The sequence below is a fragment of the Trichechus manatus genome, unplaced genomic scaffold, assembly GCF_000243295.1.
Source record: "Trichechus manatus latirostris isolate Lorelei unplaced genomic scaffold, TriManLat1.0 scaffold00115, whole genome shotgun sequence".
In the NCBI taxonomy this organism is placed as follows: Eukaryota; Metazoa; Chordata; class Mammalia; order Sirenia; family Trichechidae; genus Trichechus; species Trichechus manatus.
The window spans coordinates 7,694,612-7,718,480 of record NW_004444051.1 but is presented as its reverse complement, the minus strand read 5'-3'; the positions used below and the strand labels follow the sequence as shown (position 1 = coordinate 7,718,480).

The 23,869-nt window shown below is 39.7% G+C and overlaps 1 protein-coding gene across 3 annotated transcripts in view; it reads left to right on the top strand.

Annotated features, from left to right (window-relative positions):
* Positions 1 to 21,816, top strand: part of E2F3 (E2F transcription factor 3) — a 104,868-nt gene extending 83,052 nt beyond the window's left edge. For all 3 annotated transcript variants that reach the window (XM_004383996.2, XM_023738363.1, XM_023738362.1), the window contains exons 2-7: positions 8,591 to 8,702; positions 9,926 to 10,145; positions 11,776 to 11,934; positions 15,729 to 15,843; positions 17,102 to 17,237; positions 18,413 to 21,816. In XM_004383996.2, the coding sequence (XP_004384053.1) occupies positions 8,591 to 8,702; positions 9,926 to 10,145; positions 11,776 to 11,934; positions 15,729 to 15,843; positions 17,102 to 17,237; positions 18,413 to 18,675 (1,005 nt within the window). In that variant the 3' untranslated portion in view covers positions 18,676 to 21,816. The remainder of the gene's footprint in view (positions 1 to 8,590; positions 8,703 to 9,925; positions 10,146 to 11,775; positions 11,935 to 15,728; positions 15,844 to 17,101; positions 17,238 to 18,412) is intronic.
* The last annotated feature ends 2,053 nt before the right edge of the window (positions 21,817 to 23,869 follow it).

Genomic DNA, 23,869 nt, shown 5'->3' with positions numbered 1-23,869 from the left:
AGATAAAATGTACCCTTGCTTCTCCCTTCACCACATGCCTCCGTCTGGGGTGTCTGCATGCCTGTTCGGTTCCCAAGTCTACTTTCTATTTCTGACATAGTTTGGCTTCTCACCTGATAGCTCACAGAGGGATACTGTTCTGCTTAGATTTAGAACTCACCTCCCTTTGTAAGAGCCAGAGAAGACCTTAGAGCTCCTCATATGAGGTAACTTCTTCATTTCATAAATGAAAAGTTGATGCTGGGACTGTGGTTAATATAGCATGGCATATAAGGGACCATGACCTGGCCCCTTCTTGATCGTTCTGTGCCCAGAGGCACCCCACCCCCACCCCTGCTCCCAGCACCTCTAAACCAGGTGTGCTCTTTTCCTAGGGCCACCATAACAAACTGGGTGGCTTAACACAACAGAAGTGTATTCTCTCATAGAGATGGAAGCTAAAAGTTGGAATTCAGGGTGTAAGCAGGGCCATGCTATCTCCAAAGTCTCTAGGGGAAGATCCTTCCTTGTCTCTCTTAGCTTCTGGTAACCCCAGGCATTCCTTGGTTTATAGCGGCATAACTCCAAACTCTGCCTCGGTCTTCACATGGCCGTCTTCCTCCGTGTCTGTGTCTCTTCTGTTCTTTTTGTAAGGACACGATTCATATTGGATTAAGGCCTCACCCTACTCCAGTATGACCTTCATTAGTTACATCTTAAAGGCTCTGTTTCCAAATAAGGTCACATGCAAAGATACTGTAGATTGGGACTTCAACATATTTTTTGAAGGGACACAATTCAACCCATACCACCAGGGTTCTTCCAAATCTCTGTGCTTCCGTTTGTACTTGGACAGCCCATTCGAGATCCCCAACTCCCACTCCTTCCTCTGCTGGACAGAGACCACTCACCTTCGAAGAATCAGTTCAGGTGTCACACCTCTAACCAGTCTCTCCAGATCTCCACCCGCTTCCCCAACCAACCCTCCTTCATGCCCCATGTTCCCAGCCTTCAGCTCATTGCAGTATCTATAATGCTTTGCCCTTTTTTTTTTTTGCCTGTACATTTCTGTATAACTGGGACCACCATGTCACCTTTATGGTCATATGTCTGTGCAGCCCTGGTACACAGCAGGCATTTAATTAATATTTGAATGGGTTAAAAAATGGTTAGCAAGATTGAGTTAATATGTAGTCACGATGGGAAGCTAGTTGTTGTTTTCATAAAATCATCATGCCATGACTCATCAACTTAATGGCAGAATCTAGGTGAGATTCAGCTGAGGGTTATTTCACTGATATGCTTAACCTGGTATTCATTCTTATTTTTTTATTTTTTCTATTTTATTTGTCTTCTTCTTCTCTTCAAATGCCTGTCTCATCTTTGGCTTTGAGACAAATTGCATTATATATCTCTTTTCTTTGCCCATATCTTCTATTAACAGAGCTGCCAAGAAGTTGCTCCCCTCCCCAGGCATGGCAACCCCATGGACAATGGAACAACACACTGCCTGGTCCTGTGCCATCCTCATGATCAGTTGCTGATTGGACTGTTGTGATCCTTAGGGTTTTCACTGACTGGTTTTTGGAAGTAGATCACCAGGCCTTACTTTAGCCTAGACTGTCTTAGTCTGGAAACTCCGCTGAAACTGGTTCAGCATCATAGTAACATGCAAACTTCCACTGACAGGTGGGTGGTGGCTGCACATGAGGTGCTTTGGCCAGGAATTAAACCTGGGTTTCCCACCTGATCTCTCACACGGATATGGTGAGAATTCTACCACTGAATCATCATAGAGCGGGGATAAAAAGGGAGTTTATTTTAGCGTTCAGTTTGTTAACGTACGGCGAGCCATGCCTTGTTCTTGATTTAATTTTTTCCTTTAGCTCAGTCTCAGAGTAGATAAGAACACTACTTCCCTTCCCATCATGGAGCTAGGATGCCCTTTCTGGCAGTAAGTATATCCCACTTCAGTTTTGAACGCACACACATGGAATGGTATATGAGACTTTCAACAGTTTAAAAAAATAAACCACCAGGCTTCTGTTTAACTCCAAATGGAAATGATTTTTGTTTTTCTTTCTGTGCAAGGAACCCACACACACTTTAAAATGATTTAGAAATGCAAAGTGCCAAGAAGAAAGTAACAATCACCATAATCCTACCAACCGGAATTAATGCTCTAAATTATTTGTTGTGTATCCTTGATACTGTCTTTTTTATGCACATAATTTCCCCACAAAAATACAGTTTTATTACTCACACCTGCATTTTTTTTAACTTAATATGATTTTTTTGGTAGCGTGTATAGGTGTACATCATTAATTACATAGCATTCCTTTATGTAGATGCACAAGAACTTAATTTTTTTTCTGAGGTTGGACATTTGTATTGTTTCTAGGATTGTCTATTAAAAACAGCAAAGTTAGTTTCTTGAATTCCGCCCCCCTCCCATATTTAACTTCCTAGAGATAAACACCATTAACATCTGATGAGGATCTTTCCAGACTTTCTTCTTCTATGCATGAATGGAAAATTGTTTATAGTGAAGTCTATGGTTTTATAGTTTTTTGTTTTTCTTATCTCCATGGGATCATATTATACATATCTTTCTGCAACTTTAATTGTTCCTGTATATATTTCTTAAAAATCTTTCCAAAGTATATGTAGAGCTCAACCTCTAGCCTATTATTCATTTGTTTTCCATGCATGTTGGTAATGTTGGAGCTTTGTGATTTATCTGCTAATAGATTTGGGGAATTTATTCTTTGGTTCATTCAAAATAAAAAAGTGTAAGTGAGGTTATACAATATTTGTCCTTTTGTGATTGACTTATTTCTGTCAGCATAATGTCTTCCAGCTGCATCCATATTGTAGTATGTATCAAGACTTTATTTCTCCTACAGGCTGAGTAGTATTCTATTGTAGATACTATATAACATCACTTATATAAAAGGACAAGAAAAGGCAAATGTATAGGTTATATTTTTGTTTATTAGTGGTTGGTTACCAGGGCTGGGGTGGGGGGAAGGGGAGGTTAATGGTGATGGAAATATCACATCGATTAAGAGTAGGTTTGCACAGCTGATTATTATAATTGCTTTCAATAAGTCGTTGTTGTAGTTAGGTGCCGTCAAATCAAAGTCTAGGGTAGGTCTGCTTTGGGGAATGGCTGTATCTGGTACCGACATTGATGGCAGTGGAACTCAGCCTCTCTCCTCAGCTCTTCAGTCGGCCTTCCTTTCCAGGCATACGTCCTACCAGCCTAATAACTCCCAGTGAAAAGGGCCAAGTACTCCCCTAATAGTTCGCAACAAAAACATAGGATTGATTGATTCATTCATCCTGCTTTTATCATGGGCCCGTCCCTAAACGAGTCCATTTAGCCAAGGGTTTAGAACACACTGATTAGTGGGCTGGATTGTAACCTTGATGGGAAGATGCAGTCTAAGGTGTTGAGCAATCACAGGCCTTTTGTTTTCAGGCGTGGAAATTGTTAGAAACCCCCTGAACTAAGAATTGGGGAGGCATTCCCCAAAGTTAAATCAGGTGCTCTTATGGGCAACAGGAGTTCCTGGGTGGTGCAAATAGTTAACACCGAGACGTTGGAAGTTTGAGTCCACCCAGACGCCTCGCAGAAGAAAGGCCTAGTGATCTACTTCCAAAAAATCAGCCTTTGAAAATTCAATGGAGCAGAGTTCTACTTTGACATACATGGGGTCTCCATAAGTCAGAGTCAACTCCATGGCAACTGGTTTTGTTTTGTTTTAGAGGCAACAAGTGCCAGTGTCAGAAACTTCCGGTGTTCCCCACATTCCACTGCTTGACTGCCCAGCAGTTATTCTTGCTCTTCTTCTCACAAATACATTTTCAGAAATGCTTGACAATGCAACTCTTTCGTTACCGAGACGTGTCATCTTACATGGGGCTGTGGTTCTAAAGTCAGCACGTACATTGTTTGTAGTAAAAGTTAACCATGAAGAGACTGCAGGAAGGTGCCATGTGGGAGATCTTTTGTCAAGAGTAGAATAACACAGATCAGCAAGATGCTCACACTGTATGCAGACAAAACTTGAGACAACTGAGAGAGAAAATTTTCATCTGCCCTGGAGCTCAGTCAAGGGCAAGGAGTTTTGGCTCAGATCACCTGCACTATTTAATTTTTCCCGTCTCGTTTTATGTTTTTATTTTATTGCTTGTTTTGCAAAGCGTTTGTGCTTGAATTTGGTAAGCTAAGTATTAAAATGATGCTGCTTCAGCATATATCAAAACACTCAGATCTTCCCCAGAAGAGTCCAATTTTTGCATCCATCTTCAGCTCTAGGCTCTACAGGTATATAATATGGTATATAATCCAGTTCAGCCCTCCCTCCCCATCCGCTTCACAGTGGGGGAAGGTTAACAGGAGAATCCACCAGAAACTTCCATTTGGAAAAAAGGGAAATGGCACACTTGTCATGACCTCCTGAACCAGATAATGGGCATTTGGTGCTTCCATGGAGACAAGACTTGCTGTGGAGCCAGTATGGCTACCCTGAGTTCTGCCTTCAGGAAGGATTTTCTGGGGCTGCCCCTCTTTCACAGCTCATTTCTTTTTGATACACATCTGTGGGCTTAGCAATTAATTCCCTTAGAGGCTGAAACATTAAAAAAAAAAAAAACCATTGCTGTCGAATGGATTCCAACTCATAGCAACCCTATAGGACAGAGGAGAACTGCTCCATAGGGTTTCCAGGGAGCAGCTGGTGGATTCAAACTGCCGACCTTTTGATTAGCTGAGCTTGTAACTACTGCACAACCAGGGCTCCGAGAAATCATAGGCCTTTGCTTTCTGGACTTAGACTTGTTGTTAGTTGTAGTCAAGTTGGCTCTGACTCATGGTGACCTTATGTTTAACAGAACAAAACATTGTCCAGTCCTGCATTAGTATGTTTGAGTCCATTGTTGCAGCTATTGTATAGTGCCTTCCAACCTAAGGGGTTCATCTTCCAGCACTGTATCAGACAGTATTCTTTTGTGATCTACAGTGTTTTCACTGACTAATTTTCAGAAGTAGATCTCCAAGCCTTTCTTCCTAGTCTGTCTTAGTCCAGAGGCTCTCCTGAAACCGGTCCACATGGGTAACCCTGTTGGTTGAAATATTGGTGGCATAGCTTCCAGCATCACGGCAACATGTGATCTGCCCATATAAGTGGCTTTAAAATTTAATAGATTTTGTATGTAGTAATTTAGACTTGGAAGGAGCCCTCGTGGCACAGTGGTTAAGCTTTCGGCTGTAACCAAAAGGTCAGAGGTTGAGCCCACCAGTTTCTCCAAGGGAGAAAGATGGGACGATCTGTTTCCATAAAGATTTACAGCCTTGGAAACCCTATGGGACAATTCTAATCTGTCCTATAGGGTCACTGTGAGTCAGAATCAATTCCATGGCAAGGAGTTTGGTTTTTTTAGGTGATTTAGATTTGGTCAACTCTATGATTTGGTGCTTGGTAACCAAAGTCATACATCCTGAAGTTAGAGCTCAGTCTGGGAATTTCCTCTGGGAATTTCCCTAGCCTACAGTTTAATGCCTCCACAGGCCTTTGCCTCTGAGCAATTGGAAGCAGTAGCCTGGGGTGGGGAGCTGGGGTGCCCCAGGCTGCTGGCCAATACTGTGACTGTTCAAGGGGAGCACAGCCTGAGGGACCCAGGAGTTCTGGGTCTCAAACTCTTCTCCAAATTTGCCTCCCTTCTGTTGACTTTAGTGTGGATGGAGCTTGGATTGCTTTCTACAGAGTGCAAAGGCCTCCATAGCAAAGCTGTTTCCTTCCTTGTCTACTTTCAGATGAGCCAGCCTCAAATGAAGCTTGTCTCTCTGTAATACCTTCATGAAGGTCACAAAAAGTGGCCAACACACTCTAGCATCCTGCCACTCTTTAAACAAGGCTTGCCAGCTCCCATTGCACCATGGCACGTCTCAACTCAGCCAATTCCACAGGCTATCGATTACAGCCTTACCCAGGGAGTCCCTGGGTGGTACAAACGATTAATGTTTGCACTTGGCTGCTAACCAACCAAAAGGTTGGAGGTTCTAGTCTGCCCAGAGTCACCTTGGAAGGAAGACTGAGTGATCTGTTTCTGTAAAAATCAGCCATTGAAAACCCTATGGAGCACAGTTCTACTCTGGCGCACACGGGTTGCCATGAGTTGGAGTCAACTCTACAGCAACTGGTTACTGGTTATCGCTTAAAATGCCACACTTCCAGATTCCCAGTGCAAACTGCTTTAAGCGTAAAGGGGATTTGGTTGGCTAACGGAACCAAACGGTGAAGGAGAAGACCAGCCGTTGCCTTCAGAGCTTCGAATGACAGCCTCAGACCCCTTTCTCAGCATCTCTCCACTCTGATTCCCCTTGTGTAGGCTCCATTCTCAGGTAGCTCCAGGCCACCAGCTCATCAGCCCTACTAAGAAGGACACACCCCCTTCTTGCCAGCAGTTTCAGAAAAATTCCTGGGATTAGCATTTGTTCACCCAGCCTTGGTCATGTGCCACCCAGACCCAATCACTGTGGAGGGGTGGGAGGAAGGAATGATGGTCCATCAGGCATTGTGTGTACGAACTCACTTAAGCTGTGAGAGGGAAGGGATGACTCCCCAAAGAACAACCAGGAAACTTTTACCTGAGGAAGAGATAACGTTTGCTTGGCCAGCAAAAAATAACAGGGCCACACAGGAACTTGACAGAATAGTTAGGAGGGAAAAATGAAGTAGCGAAAACAAATGCCAATTTGTCGTTGCTAAGGTTTTAGAGTAATGGTTAGCACAGCTCTGTCCAGTTGAAAGATATCGTGTGGCCCAAATGCAAACCGCATACTAAAGAAAAATAAAGACACTGATGACATTGATTGTAATACTGTTTATTTAATACTATTTTATATAACCAAAATATTATCATTGTAACACGTAATCAATATAAAAGTTATTAAGATATTTTATTCTTTTTGTTCATACTCTAGTCCCTGGGCGCTGCAACTGGTTAATGTGCTCAGCTGCTAACCAAAAGGTTGGAGGTTCAAGTCCACCCAGAGGTACCTCAGAAGAAAGACCTGGTGATCTACTTCTGAAAAAATTAGTCATTGAAAAACCTATGGAGAACAGTTCTACTCTGACACACATGAGGTTGCCATGAGTCAGACTTGACTCTACGGACACTGTGGTGATAGTGGTTTTTCATATTAAGTCTTTGATATCCAGTGTATGTTTTACATTTGCAGTGCATGTCAGTTTGGACAAGCCATATGTGACTGACTAGTGGCTACCGTATTCAACAGTGCAGGTTTAGCTAATAACTTTCTGTAGAGGAGCTAGATGTCTGTGATCAACTGATAAGTTGTTGCTTGTGTTTCCAAATTGTGGTGACTTATTTGGAAGTTACGGATCTCCTGTTTAGAACAGTATGCCCTAAAATGAGCCTAATTGCACATGGCTGTGTGGTTGTCCTGATGGCACAGTGGTTAAGAGTTTGGCTGCTAACCAGAAGGTTAGCAGTTCGAATCCACCAGCTGTTCCTTGGAAACCCTATGGGGCAGTTCAGCTGTGTCCTATAGGGTCACTATGAGTTGGAATCAACTCGAGGGGAACAGGTTTGGTTTGATGGTTTGGTTTATGTGGTTGTCTAGTTGATGCCACATCTCCTGTCTTAACACCCAGAACATGCATACTGCTAGTACCTAACAGTTACTTGTTTAATTATCTGCCTTCTCTCTTAGACTCTAAGCCCTAAGAAGGCAGGGCCATCTCCACCCTGCCTACTTCTGTTCCCTAAACCCAGTGCCCAGTACGTGGAAGGCACTGAGGAGTTATTTCAAAAGTGAAATGCAATGGAATTAGAAATAGGTGAGAATTTCTCATCTATCAGTTTTGGTGACAAAATGGGGAAATTACTATTAATTGAAGACTGAGATTAATTGTTTGCAATATTGGTTATACTTGTGTTAACTGTTCAACTGCTCTTTCTTTCATTGAGTATATTTATTGAATGATCAAATACCTACAGAAATCCAGGCTCTGTGCCAAGCATTGGGTGTACAAAGATAAATGAGAAGCAGTCCCTGTCTTTAACGAAATGAGAAACAGATAAGTAAAGTAACTTTTACAATATATCCAGTATGTGTTATCATAGAAATAAACACAGAGTGTTTGGAGAGCACAGGGAGAGGGAGCTAACCCAGATCAGAGAACAGGAGATGGACTGGAGAGGGACGTTGGGGAAAAGTGGATTTAACTTCCATGAACCCTGCTGTATTCTCAGCAGCTAGTCCTATGCCTGGCACAAACATTGAGTGTATGAATAGACGAACAAAGTGACTCCTGAACCTAATCCTAAAGGATCATTAGATTTATCCATCTGAGGGTAGAAGGACTGTCACTGCAGGTAAAGAGAGTTAGTGTGATGGTCTAGCCTCCAGAGTTAAGAGTCCTGACTGTTGGGGATGACAAGTTGGTGAATGAAGTGGAACAGAGGTGGCAAGAATTGGGATGAGCCCACGGCATTTAGCAGGGCCAGATCACAAACAGCGTCACTTCTTGTTACTGTCATATGACCAGTGACAAATGGTTGTATTTTCTTATTACAGGCAAAGCGAAGGCTGGAGCTAGGAGACAGCGGTCATCAGTACCTCTCAGATGGTTTAAAAACCCCCAAGGGCAAAGGAAGAGCTGCGCTTCGAAGTCCAGATAGTCCAAAAAGTAAGGGTCCTTTCATCTCTTTATTCTCTTTGGTGTGGCATTCCCAACTTTCAAAGCTTGTGGCTGGAATGATGTCAAGGTGTGAATGATTTTGGCATGTTTTGTTCTTCTGCATCTCTTTCTGTGCCTATCCAGAAAATAAACACAATGTCTGCAGACAACTAGTCGCTCAGCTACCTGAATACTGGCTTAAGGGGAGGCCTCTTTAAATGGGTGAAGTTTGATTTTCAACTCATAATACAAGCTGTTTGGTAACGTTGTATAATGAAATTTAATTTTAACTTTCCTTAATGGCCATGACTTCAGAGTCTGAGAATAACTGAATCTAGAAGAGGTAGCAGTGTCTGCACTGACCTAAATCTCTAGCTTAGTATATGGCAGCATAGGAGTTGACTGAGACCAGTAAATTCCAGGTAGTTTCCCTTTCCGTCGAACTCCCATCGTTTCTTTTGGGAGAGAGAGAAAAGTAGGTCAGAAATACCCAAATAGTTTCTTTATGTCTTTTGCATTTAATGTAAAAGCTAAATTAGACTTTGTTCTCTCCTTTTCCTATCGTTTGTAAGTTTAGGCAATCCACACATTGCCTCTAATGCAAAATTAAACAAGAGTATTAAATAAGGAAATTTCATTCAAGGGAGATGGAGAGATTTAATTTAAAAAAAAAAAAAAAATTCCAGGTATTCTCAATTCAAATAAAGCATTATTTCAAAAATTGGTGTACAAGTTATACATACACAGCGACACTGGGGCCTCTATGTGGCCGTCAAAGCACGTAAGACCAGTTACAATGGGGCTGTTTGAGCCCCTTCCCTGCATGCTGGAGAAATTCATAGCATGGCTCCATTGGCTTAGGCCCTACGTGATGCTGATCCCATGAGGCCACAGCACTTTTTCATTTATTCAACAGATGTTTTTGAGCACTTACTATGTGTAAGATACTTCACTAGACTCAGGGAATAGGGTAAGCCAAAATAGAAGCCACTGAGAACTTCAAAGTATAGTGCTTTAATACAACACAGGAATTTTTACTGTCCCTTCTGTTTCTATAAACCAATCTCATAGCTTTCCATAACTTGCCAAAAGCAACAGCAACAACAGCTTTGCTTCAAATACTAATACTTGGGCTGCAGCGGGAAAGCGGGCTTGCTTAACTGCAAAGACACCCTTCATTTCTTTACCTCTCCCCCTACCCCCGACCCGCTCGGTTTTTGTTTTTCTTTAAGCTCCAAAATCTCCCTCAGAAAAAACACGGTATGATACGTCACTTGGTCTGCTCACCAAGAAGTTCATTCAGCTACTGAGCCAGTCACCTGATGGGGTCTTGGATTTGAACAAGGCAGCAGAGGTGCTTAAAGTGCAAAAGAGAAGGATTTATGACATCACCAATGTCCTGGAAGGCATCCACCTCATTAAGAAGAAATCTAAAAACAACGTTCAGTGGATGTGAGTATGAGCCCACAACCTCCCCTTTCTTGTATCTGATGGGATGGTTTCAAAGGGCATCAGGTTTTCTCAGTTCCAGCTTCCACGTCCTCACCCACACTTCTTTTCTCTCCTGCTCTTTGTCATTTACTCTTCCCTGCTTAATCTCGTAGCCAGAAGTTTGGGAATCTTTAAAAGGAGACTTTCTGCTTAGATACTGTTAAAGATAAAAGAGCTTATATTTAATTAGCCTCAGGCAAGGGGATTGTTGGATAGAATAGGGCATAAATGTAAGCTAGAATGCTGCTCATCCATTACACTGATATCTGTGTGTGTTCACATGTGTAATCTAATAGACGCTTACACACATCTTTGGATTGTCTCCAATCGGAATTTGGAAATTAACTAAGGCTTATGGGTCATCTGTGTACAGGCAGTCCCAGATTATGAACAAGTTCTGTTCCTAAATCTGTCTTTAAGTCAAATTTGTACATAAGTCAAAACTGTTAGATATGGTTCATATCTAACGTCTGTTAGTCAGATGTTTGTCTTAGTATATAGTACCTTTCTATGCATAACAAGCATTAAAGAAACACTTCCAAATATGCTAAAACATCTTCAACATAATAATACAGTAATAATAATAGTGTTATGATGCATGTTAAAAAGTAGTGCCTGTTTGTTACTACAAACCATTGAGCATACCTTGAATTTTTAATATAATAGGCTTTACAAAGTTTGGTTTGTAACTCCAGGTTGTATGTAAGTCAGACTTCATGATCCAGGGACTGCCTGTATATGCATAATCACATAAGCCTATATCTTTACTCATGGTTATAATAGCAGATTGAGTCATTTTTCTGTGTAAATTAAGACAAGACTTCAGTGCCTCAGTTTCTTTTATAAAGCAAGATGGTAACACTTGGCAGCTATATTTTTACATGAATAACTAAATATATAATGTCGTTTGTGAATTATGGACAGAGCACCTAAACAGCCAGTATTTTATATGGACAGTATTGAGCTATTAAAGCATTATTGGAAGTTGTAAACCTGTTATGGGATGGCTTTGCAAAATACCCACTTCAAACGTGATGATACAAACAGGCAACTTTTTTGTACTTTTTTGAAATTTGTGACAGTTCGGTAACCCACTTTGGCATAATGGTTTAGAGAAACCTATTGGATGTCAGTCTTTATTCTTACATGCAGCACATACTTCTGTTTTCTTTACCTCTTCTTTTTAGTTGTTAGTATATAACCCTCAGAAATTACCTGAGTCTTTCCTGCTTTATGGATGATTTTTTTTAACCATTCAGTGTTTTCAATCTTTCAAATGACGTATCTTTCCTTTCTTTTCTTTTTCCCCCTGGAAGGCATGTGGCACGAGTACACCTGCTTTTTGCTGTTTGCATTTGAGCCTTCTAAAGAAACAGCCCCCACCTCCCCCCAGGAGAAAAGTGGAAATAACAGTGTCTTTTCTTTTAATTTCTATGGTATGAAAAGTACAGGACTGTGCATAAATGTTCTAATATTAACACTTGACTAATAAGCAGTGTGACCAGTGTGACCTCTTGTATCAAGAGGGACATATGCCCAAAGGACCGGCCTCTCCCAAGCAGTCATGAAGAGTCTGTGTTTGGATTCGTAGGGGCTGCAGTCTGTCTGAGGATGGGGGCATGCTGGCCCAGTGCCAAGGCCTGTCAAAGGAAGTAACCGAGCTCAGTCAGGAAGAGAAGAAACTAGATGAACTGATCCAAAGCTGTACACTGGACCTCAAACTGTTAACCGAGGATTCAGAGAATCAAAGATATCCTTTGTGCCACCTGTTCGTTGGGGGTTAGTGGCTTCTAGATTATTTCCAGGGCTGACAACCTGACTTATGTTCAGGGTAGAATTTTACTCTGGTTTCACGTAAATGAGAGAGAGAGAGAGAGAGAGAGAGTGTGTGTGTGTGTGTGTGTGTGTGTGTGTGTGTAAACCCACTTAGTTTTGCCTAAGAAGTCAGTATTTATAAGATATTCATTGGACTGGATCCTACCATATTTATTTTGATATCCAGGTTGGAACTTTTTTAAATCATTTTATTCATGTGTGGTTGGGACATATGGATACACTCATAATATTATAAGACTACCCTGGTGGTGTAGTGGTTAAGAGCTATCTATGGCTGCCAACCAAAAGTGTTGGCAGTTTGAATCCACCAGGTACTCCTTGGAAACCCTATGGGGCAGTTCTACTCTGTCCTATAGGGTCACTATGGGTTGGAACCAACTCGACGGCGATGAGTTTGGGTTTTGTTTTTTTTTTTAAATGTCAATATTAATATTAATAACAACATTTAACAGATTTCTTTGGCTTCCCAGATTTTTGGTGGGTGTTAGCTGTCACTGTTGGGGTTTTCGCATTGTATTTTTTCATTAGATATTGTGGCAGTTGGAATTTGTTGAATCTATCTGATTGGGCTACAGTTGAAGGGTTTGAAAAGAGTATAGGAAAATCAGACTACAACTTTTAAAATGCTTTATGTTGATTTCCAACACCAACAACTGACTTCAGCAGCACCCCATGACCTGAGAAATCTCAATTCATCTGTTCATCTACAAACATTAGCTCTTGGAGATAAAAATATGAAAAACCATTTCTTGCTGACTGTCTCAACTTGCTGACAGTCTGTTGACCATCTCAGGAAACTTGTTCTTCATTACTTTACTGCAGACCAAAAGGAGACAGCTACAGCTTTTTGTAGAAGAGAGGCTTTTCAAATATTCTCAATCATTAGAAGACAAAACCAATATTTTAACTTACCCCATCTTTAATTTTTGTTCCAAACTTCTGATTATTCTGCACTTAGCTTTGTTACCCAGAAAATAAAATGAGTCCTGCCCAGTCTCTTCTAGTGTCTCATCTCTGATAAGCTTTCCCTCAGAGGCTGTGGGGACAGTTACTCAATAATAGCTCAGTTTTTTAAACCTGACCTGCTGTCCTGGGGTTCTCTAGAGAAATAGGACCAGTAGGATACATAGAGAGAGAGAGATAGGGAAAGAGATTTATTTTAAGGAATTGGCTTGAGCAGTTGTGGGGGTTGTCAAGTCCAAAATCTATAGGTCAGGCAACAGGCTGGAGATTCCTGCAGTCTTGTGACACAAAATCCATAGATCAGGCCTGGGAAGAGTGAAGGAGTTCTGGCAAAATATCAATTTGTAGTCTGGAGGAAGAATACACCCTAGGGAAGACTCCCTTTTTACTCTTAAGATCTTCAACTGATTGGATGAGGCCCATCCACATTATGTAGGGTAATCTGCTTTACTTAAGGCCAGCTGATTTAATCACATATAACTATTTCATAACAGTATCTAGACTAATGTTTGACCAAACACTGGGCACCATAGCCTAGCCAAGTTGACACGTAAAATTAAATATCACACCTGCAGTTCTTATTTTCCTGTTGACCAAAGGATTAACCTTGTCAGCTGATAATTAGTGAGATGGAGAAGCAGTAAGATGATTTTGAACCCCTAGTGGCGGCCAGAGTGTGCTTATGGGGGGAAAAGAAGAATAGCTCTAGTTGGGCTGTGTTATTCATTGTTTAATTGGTAGCCCCATTATGGAGGAGAATGGTAGTTATACATAATTGGCAGCCTCCCGGAACGTGTGGCTTGTAGCACTGTCACCTACATTAGTTTTTTCTCAGGCCTTTTGTTGCCGAAAAAGAAGCTTCTTGCAGAGAGTTGCTAATCCAAGAAGCAAATTCAGGAGGGAGCCAGAAAGGAAGCACTTTTAAGTTTGTAAGATTAGAGAATATGTTTGCATGACTTATTTCAATTCACCATTCAGTTCCCTATTCGGTATAGCTTGTTCACAAATGTGTTGAAATTTTCCTTCCTGCAGCATGTTGAGTAATTGTAGATGAGTTTTTATTTTAATAAGTTCTTGTCACATAGCTTTTTGAGAGTGGGCTGTGGGGTAAATACCCAGTTATCAGTTTTTCCCAGTGTTCTGAGGAAAAATTCAGAACTGTCAAGTCTTCTGTAAAGGCACCAGTTGGCTTCCTTGATGGAATAAGTAGTAAAATCAAAAACCCAAAATCTTTCCCAGAGCTGAGCATTGAATTATCTGTTGTCTCAGTTGTTCAGTTGTTGAGACTTGAAGAGGATGGTCTGTGATAGATCTCCACAAAATGTATGTGCAGATTTTGTGTGGGTATGCTTTTTTCTGGAGAATGGGTTCATAGCTCCCTTCAGGTTACTGGGTGGTACAAACGGTTTATGCTCAACTACTAACCTAAAGGTTGATGGTTCAAACCCAACCAGCAACACCACAGAAGAAAAGCCAGGTGATCTGCTTCTATAAAGATTACAGCCAGAAAACCCCATGGAGCACTTCTGCCCTGTAACATATGGGGTCTCAATGTGTCAAAGTGACTCGACAGCAACAGGTTTGGCTTTTTGGTTTGATTTTAAGTGATATAATTTCCTCTAGGCTCTCTAAGCTATATTTGTATAGTAAATATGTTACCACTAGACTCTATTAGCTGTATCATATTACCTGCAGAAATGCCTTCATTGAGTTGTGATTTGCTGTTCTATCGTAGGCATTTTTTTGCAGGTTATTATAGAAAAGCAGCTGGTTAAAGACATCGTACATTAATTATGTTATTCCATGTCCCTTATATAAGAAAGTCATACAGCCTGTTCTCTTTCAGTGCCAAGTATTGTTTTTCTAGGCAAGCTTGCACAAATACTTTTGTCATTATATAAGTGCCATATTCTTTCATGGTGTTTTTTTTTTTTTAAGGTTCGGCTGCCCAGACACTTAAGAGTCATTCAGTACTAAGAAGTAACTACCAAGAGTACTGAAATATTATTTTATTCTCTTTTCCTAAATTAGTGTTTCTCAAATTCATTCAGGTTGACAAGCACCTGGAAGCTGCTTTCCTCCTTGTGAACTCTGCAATATTGATAGAGTTAATAACATCATACAAAGGATGATTTTTCTAACAAAGAAATAATATGACAGTCTTCCCTGTAGGTAATACATAATCATAACCAGCCCAGGGCACTTAAGAAACCAAGCTGTCTGCCTGAGCAGTATATTCTGAGTTCTTCCATTAATATATCTATTTGCTACTTGTTCATTCATTTGGTTGGCTGCTGACACTTGCTAATACTCAACCAGTAGATAGAAATAACTGGAGTTTCAAAAAATTGGGGTCTGCTGTCATTCAACATTATTGACAGAACCCTTCATTGGCGCTCATGAAATACCTGTGTTCCAGGGGAGTCTGGCTTGAAAATCTGGACATAAGTGGGTTTTGATTTTCTTTTGATAATTTGCTTTACCTATTCTGTTGCTGTGTTTCAGTAATTTAAATATCCACAAACTTTTAGAAATCGACTCTATAAAGTTGTAATCTTTTGCTCCTAGAATATCAACTAGAAAAGAAGATTCAGGGAGATCTCATATATTTGAAGATCTAGAAGAGGAGATAGATATATTCTTATAAGTCTTAAAATGCTTTAAAATTTTTCCATGTATCTATTTTATTGCTTTCATAATGGTTACTTCTGAGGCAATATGGCAAATTTCCTTAACACTTGTCACGTTAGCTTATGTTACATATCAAGATATTCGAAAAATTAGTGGCCTTAAAGACCAAACTGTTATAGTTGTGAAAGCCCCTCCAGAAACAAGACTTGAAGTGCCTGACCCACTAGAGGTAAGGAGACAACATCTTTGTTCATCTGCAAAGATCTTGTTGGGATGCCTGAAGTCAAAGAGTCATTGACTCATATTTGAAGTTTGTCCTCTCCTAAAAATGTCATAATTCGTTCCTATCAACTTTACATATCCCTAAAATTAAGAATCATTTCAACAGTTTGATATTTATTGAGTGTTTAGAAAAAATTCTAACATAGCAGGGCATCCAACTCATATTAATATATGATGCCCTGTCCTACTCATCTTGTGCTTTCTTGTCTTTTTCATAATTTGCTATCGGTGGTTCTGATCAATTTGAGCAATTTAGGAAATTGTGTGTTGATTATCTTGTATATGGTCCCAACCATGAATAGAGACAGGAAAAGTTTTAAGGTGTCTCTCTAACTTATCTTGACACGTTTAAAGAATTTATTATTTATGATATGTTTACTTGTAAGGAATCAAATGGGAGTTTAGGTTAATTGATAGACTAGAATATTGTTGACACAATAGGAAGCATATGTTTAGGATTGTTTTCAGATATACTTTGATAATATATGCCCAGACTATAACCATAAGATAAAGAAATGTAGTAAAAAAATAAAAATAAAAATTACATAGAAGATAAAAAGAATTAAATTTGTAAGCTCCCACCTGGGGCAGGGTTCTCACCTTACGTGGCAATAATAGCTCTATGACCTAGATGAGGAGGAATTTAAAATGAGTGTGCCGTATTCTCTTATTAGTCTTAGTTCTTACACTTAAGAATGATGATTATCAAAATTCAACATAAAAGACCCATACCAAAAGGGATTAATAACATGGAAACACTGTATTTGTAACGATTAAAGAAACTTAATAAATTGCAAAAAAAAAAAAAAAAGGAATATATTTAAAAAGCACAGTTCACCTCAGGGTTGGCAAAATTTTCTGTGAAGTGGCTAGATTGTAAATAATTTTGGGTCTGGGAGTCATAGAGTCTCTGCTGCAACTATGCAACTACTCAGCTCTGCCATTGTACATAAAAGCAGCCGGAGGAAATACAGAAACAGTGGGAATGAGTGTGACTCCGTTCCAATAAAACTTTATTTACAAAACCAGTTGGAGGGCCAGATTTGGCCTGTGGGCCTTAGTTTGCTAACTAACTCCTGCTCTAGAAGATTACAGTCATTGATAGAGATAGACTGTCAGTGAAGAGGCAAAATAAACAATGAAAATTATGCATACTTTCCATTTTTGGAACTTTCAGTTTGAACTTCTACTTCTTCTGTTCATAGAGCCTACAAATTCATTTGGCAAGTACCCAAGGACCCATTGAGGTTTACTTATGTCCAGAAGAGACTGAAACACACAGCCCAATGAAAACAAACAACCAAGATCACAATGGGAATATCTCTAAACCCACTTCCAAAGGTAAAAAAATCCACTTTTGTCATTTGGAAACAATATAAAGAATAAAGGTGACTAGAATGAACCTGTATTGGAACCACAAGTCTAGGCAAGAAACAAAAACTGTTGTTGTTGTTGTTAATAAGGCTACATTTTTAAAAAGGCATTCTGACTAATGTACAGTCTAAAATAATGATGTTGGGCAAACGACTCCTCCACCCACTTTCAGAGTCCCTTCAGGCTTTTGCTATGGGCAGAAACCATTTCCTCACAGTGTTTTGAAAAACTGAGTGAAGTTAGGAGTGAAGCAGTGGCCTGTCTTGGTAACTCATCAACTTACCTTGGGCCACATACCTTTGAATGGTGCTACAGAGATCCTTAGGGAGGGAAATGGAAATGGTTTGGAGAGAAAAGCCTTTTATCTAAGAGCTTTTATCTTAACCACCCCTCTCCTCACCCCCCACCCACCCACCCCCACCGCCCTATGTGATGGGGAGAGGATATGGGAGAAAAATCCCAGAAAAATAAATTTAACTCCTCTCTCTACTGTCCTTCTAGAACAAAGGAAGTTCTGGGCAGTCTTTTTTCTTCAGTTTCAGTTTGGGGATATGTATTTTTTTTTTTTCCCCCAGCTGTCACCCAGTATTCTAGTGAAAATAGGAGTGAGTTAAGTGAATAGGTGTGATTTAGTAACTGAGCAAAAATATAGCATCTCAAATGGTAAAACAAAAGACCATCTTTTGTTTTTACCGTAGCCATTCAAAGTGGATATGTCTTATTTGTGTTTTTAAAGGTACCTTTAATAAGCTGCTTGTTCAAAAAAGACAAAGTTAAAAATTGATTAGTGTCTACTAGGGAACCAACTTTTCAGTATGTGTGTTTCCCTTTGTTATGAATGACTAATAGATATCAGAAGAAAGTTTTTGAACTGGTCAGCCTCTGCTCTTTGAAGCTATTTGGATTGCTAAAGGTAGGTATTTTAAAGATGTGTGAGTAAGCTAGAACAAAGACCAGTCACTCTTTCATGTCTGTTAGCACAAAAGGTGATCTGTATCATTAAAGTGGTATGATTGTCTTTAGCCGAGGGCGCATATCCCCCCCCCCATACTTCTTTATAACAAGCAACATATATATTCTTCAAAAAAAATCAACTTGATTTTCCTCTAACTTGTTTGTTTCCACCAATCTTTTCATTTCAGACTTGGCTTCAACCAACTCAGGACATAGCGATTGCTCCATTTCTATGGCAAACCTTTCTCCTTTGGCCTCTCCCGCCAATCTTTTACAGCAGACTGAGGACCAAATTCCTTCCAACCTAGAAGGACCATTTGTGAACTTACTGCCCCCCCTGCTCCAAGAAGACTATCTACTAAGCCTTGGGGAGGAAGAAGGCATCAGTGATCTCTTTGATGCTTATGATTTGGAAAAGCTCCCATTGGTGGAAGACTTTATGTGTAGTTGACTATGCTTTGCGTGAATCCTCCTTATAAACCAATATTTTTTTATTATGGAACCAGAACTTCTGTCATGCAGTGTTGTCCCTTCCTACCTTCTTCCTCCAAGATATTATCATGAAGTAAACTACAAACTTCAAAACAAAGCTGACATTTTAAAGACTTTTTTTAAAATTGTTTAAACGCACAGTTGCAGGCTCCCTTGGGAAAGCCCTGCCTTGCCCCAGGCTCCAATCTCATGGATGAGTCAGCAAGTGAGAAAATGTGCAATCAGGTGTCTCCCTCCCAGACTGGCTTGCTGTGCCTGATGGATAGGCTGTAGAATGGGGTCGGGCCACCTGGCCCACTCGAAAACAGCAATCTTCCTTAATAGCATTTCAAGCCGTGCCTTCTCCACAGAATGCATGTCTTTGGGGTCTGCTAATATGGAATGGAACTGCAGGAAATGGAAACTTGAAGTCATGCAGAAGTATGAAATGGATTTCTTCAGCTCTTCTTAGAAATACTTAAATTACTGTCATGATTCAGTTTAAGCTATGTACTGTCTGTCACACGAGGAGGTCAAGAGCGCCTCCACAGCCTTCCGAATGAAGAACCTGTTTTCAAATATTTGTTGCAAATACAAAAGAATTATAGAGTTCTGCCACTCTAAACTGTTGTGGATTTTCCTGCCCCTGCCCCCAATGTCTTTGTAAGTTTAAAGTTTATTTGTAGCCATTGCCTACTTAGGAGTTCTTTGTGGATTGTTTTAAACTTTTTTTCTTTTTTAGCTGCCATTTAAGCATTCCTGTGGCACCCATCACCATTTCAATTCAATTGTTTACTTGGAAGCGGTTCTTGCTAATTTAAATTGGGAAAGCAGAGGGAAAGAACCTCTACAGATCAGAGTATCTAAACCTGTGTGATCTAAGTTTTAAAGGCCTCTGCAAGAAGCAGGGTCCCATCGAGCTTCCCTTTGCTGGAGGAAGAGCTCGGAGTGAGTCAGTCTGGAGCTCATCCCCATGGTGGCCCCTTTAAAGGAGAACCAGGTTAGTAGTCCCAAGGAGCAGCAGGGATGGCTCCCTCCATCCTTGGACTTCCCAGGCACCCATGACTGGGGAAAGGGCTCTCTTACATTGCACTCAGGGAGATCAGATGGAGAGGCCTCTCAGAAGAAAGATCTGCCCATTTCCATGAGGATATAGTGGCATTTACTTAAAGCTGACAAGAAGGAGCCACCACTGTGTCTGGTGCTGTTACAGTCCTGGCCACAACCTCATCCCCTTCGTCTGTGAAGGAGTAAGTTGGACCAAGGGAAACCAGACCCTAGAAAATGAAGTGATAAGATGCCAAGGCGTCTCCCAGTTTACTCTTTGGGAATAGTGTCCCAAGTTGCAAATCCTCTTGAGTATGTGCAAGAATAGCTTCCTCATTGGCAGTTGGAGACGGCCATCTCCCACCAGGAATGTGGCATAGCACCTCCAGATCCATTCACTGGATGCTAAGGACTTTGGGAATGAGGGAGGGATTGTCATTCAAAAAACGAACAGTTAAATTGAAATGCTATGTGCCTGACACAGCAGTAGGCACTTGATTAATATGTGTTTCATTTAATGGAAAATATCCCTTAGAAAAAAAAAAAACAAAGCCCCAGCCAGTTTACTCTAGATGGGTTTTCACAATATGCAAAGTGGTGGTGGGGTCAACACAAGTGACACCAGCACTTTAAACCATTTGTGTAGGTATGCATGGGTGTATGTTTGGGGAGAAGAACAAAGGTGCAAATTGTCTTCCTTTTTCTTCTTCAGCCTCCATCCTCACCCTCCTCCCTTCACAAACACTGGACTTGGTCCGAGATGAAGCATTGGGGTGGGGAGGGAGGAGAAGCTTTGTGTTAAGTGCCTACTGGAAATGCACTGTGGGATTTTTTTCCTGTATAGGAAACCATTGATGCCAAGCTTTTTCCCATTCCCCGTATTTATCTCATCTGGTTAGCTTCCTCTGCTTCCAGCTTTGTGTAATTCTCTTTGCCAGCCGCACAAAGCTGACTTTTTCCAAAGTCTGAGGAGTGAGCTCACCTGGCTAGGTAGTTGTGTGTTTTGTTTAATTTCCTGTTAAACCTTTGGTAATGTAATTCTGTATTTATTTTTTTTTGCAAAATGAAAGGAATACTAATAAGTCGTAAACGTTCCTTCATGTGTCAGATTTTTCCAGTGAATGGGTTTAACTGATGTACATCAGTTAGATGCCCCATACTGTATTCTGTTTGCATTTGTCATTTTATTTTTGACATAGTATCTGGCACACAAAGTGGGTTAGTACTACAGTATTTGTGTTACTTTTAAGTACTAAGTATGCAGGTTTCCTGGTACCATTGAGTTGCTGCTATTAAAGCTCACACACGAAATGGCTGAAAGTTACAAATGTGCAAATTATGACTACGTGAGCCTTAGAAACTAAAGTGTATAAGGGCAACACATGAGCTGTCAAACAGTGTTAGGTATGTGTTTATATGTACAGATTTGTGCATAGCAGTGGTTTTATTTAAGTTGTTATGTAGTCGTCTGCTTTTTTCATTATCTAGCAATTTTGTACAAAAAAAATAGCAATTAATTTTTAAACACTGCCAGAATATTTTCTAGCTGGTTTGTAATTTTTTAAGAGTATTTTTGTTTGTGTCTTTTGTTGTGGTTCTTGTTTTGTTTTTTGTTGTTGCTGTAAGTGTAGATCTGTAAATAAAATTGCAGTATTTAAAGCTTTAGCTTTCAGGAAAAAGAAAGTAAGAACTTAAGTGTGTGCATGACAACTCGTGTGTATGAAAGGAAGACTTTGAAGGAGGATGCATTGGAGAGGAAGTCAGGTGGCAAGTGTCAGGTTGTGGGAATTTCTTTTCCTATGGGGTACGTGATTTTGTAAAAAGAAGTATTTCTCCTGAAATTGGGAGTAGGCAAACTACTAATCAGTTTAGCATTGTCTTGTATGCTAGTTTAAAAAAGAAAATATGTAATATAATGTAAAAAAAAAAAAAAGGGCGCTTTATGATGGATTTTGTAAATAGATTTGATACAGGATAACCTGTTCTCTAGCTGTGATCTTACCACTTCAAATGGGTGTAATTTGAATAAATTTTGTATGGTAAAGAATCAATAAAATGATTTTTTTTAAGAGTTCAGGTTTGTGGATGGATTTTTTAAATATTATCTTATACTCCTATATTAATTTTTAAAGACATTCTTTAAGAAGTTGGAGTTTCTAGGTGGTGCAAATGGTTAACACGCTCATTGCTAATCAAAAGGTTGTCGGTTCAAGTCTACCCAGAGGCACCTCGGAAGAAAGGCCTGGTGATCTACTTTGAAAAATCAGCCATTGAAAACCCTATGGAGCACAGTTCTACTCTGACACACATTGGGTTGCCATGAGTTGAAATCAACTCAACGACAATTGGTTTCTAATAAGTTAAGGGGGAAAGGTTGAATAAAAGCTCAAAACATCTAATGCCTTACCCTTTATCTGGAACTCTGGGAATGTTGAGCACACATTTTTTGCACCTGTGGTGTACCAGGTACTCTGTGAAGTAGAACTTACCATGTCCCTTTAACCACCTGAAGAGACTGCTCCCAGGCATTGAAGAAAGATTTTTATATTGAGAAAGTGGTTACAAGTCAAGTTTTACCCCTTATAAAAGGTATGGAAATGACAAATTTTCATTCTCAAAACTAGTAATTACCTCCCTTGTTCTAGATTCTTTCTTATAAATGGCACTTATTAGCAGATTAGGATTTATATAGATATATAGATAGATAGATAGATAGATAGATATATACAGAAATCAGTTTATTTACATGTACTAACAAGGAACAATTCAGAAATGAAACAACAGTTTCATTCACAACAGCATCAAAAAAAATAAAATACTTAGGAATAAATTTAAGAAAATAAAGGCAAAACTTGTACACTGAAAACTAAAAAATATCACTAAGAAATTAAAGCAGATCTAAGTAAACGGAGAGACATTGCATATTCATGAACTGGGAGACTCAATATTGTTAGGATAGCAATTCTCTCCAAATTGATCATTAGATTCAATGCAATCCCTGTCAAAATCCAGCTATGTTTTTTTTTTGTTTTTTTTGCAGGAATTGACAAGCTGATCCTAAAATTTACATGGAAATGCAAAAGACCCAGAATAGACCAAAAATCTGAAAAAAAAAACAAAGCTGAAAAGATTAGGATTTATTTAAGTGCCGTGTCACACTGTTAACTCTCTGCACTTAATCATATAAAAACCCCAGAGTCCTGTGCATTTGCACGCAATCAATGTAGAAGGATATGAAGTAAAGAAAAATTCCTTGGTCCCCCATCCTTCACCCCAGAGGTACCACTGTTCACATTTATCTGGGTGTATCATTCCAGTCCAGTCGTTTACTAGTTATATAGGAACGTGTGTGTGCATGTGTATTTTAACATAAGTTATACCACATGTGCTATTTAACAGTTGTTGTTTTGTTTTCCACTAAATACATCTTAGACATCTTTCCATGTTAATACTTAATGGATCATGTTCATTCTCTTCAAAGGCTGCATAGCATTCTAGTGCTTGGAAATATATAATAATTTATTTAGCCAAGTAATTGCCTGTTTCAGAGGTATTTTTGTTTTGCTATAGAAAATTATATATATGTATATATATATAATTTATTGAATGCCTAGACTATGCCAAACATTATTTAAATTGTGATAAAATATACATAACATAAAATTTACCATTAGTGACATTTAGTATACTCACAATGTTGTGCAACTATCACCATTATCTAGCTGCATAACATTCTCATCACCCCAAAAGGAAACCCCATGCCCATTAAGCAGTCATTCCCCATTCCTCCCTGCTCCCACCCCTGGCAATCTCTTATCTGCTTTCTGTCTCTGCATTTGCCTATTCTGGATATTTCATATAAATGAAATCATACAATTTGTAGTTTTTTGTGTCTGGCTTCTTTAACAGCACAATGTTTTCACAGTTCATCCATGCTGTAGCATGTATCAGTACTTCATAGCTTTTTCTGGCTAGATAATCTATTGTATGGATACACAACATTTTGTTTAACCATTCATCAGTTGACTGAAATTTGGATTGTTTCCACCTTTTGGCTATTATGATGCAGGGTACTATTTTAAGTGCTTCATGTTTTTTTCAAAGTACACATCTCTTCCTCATATTAC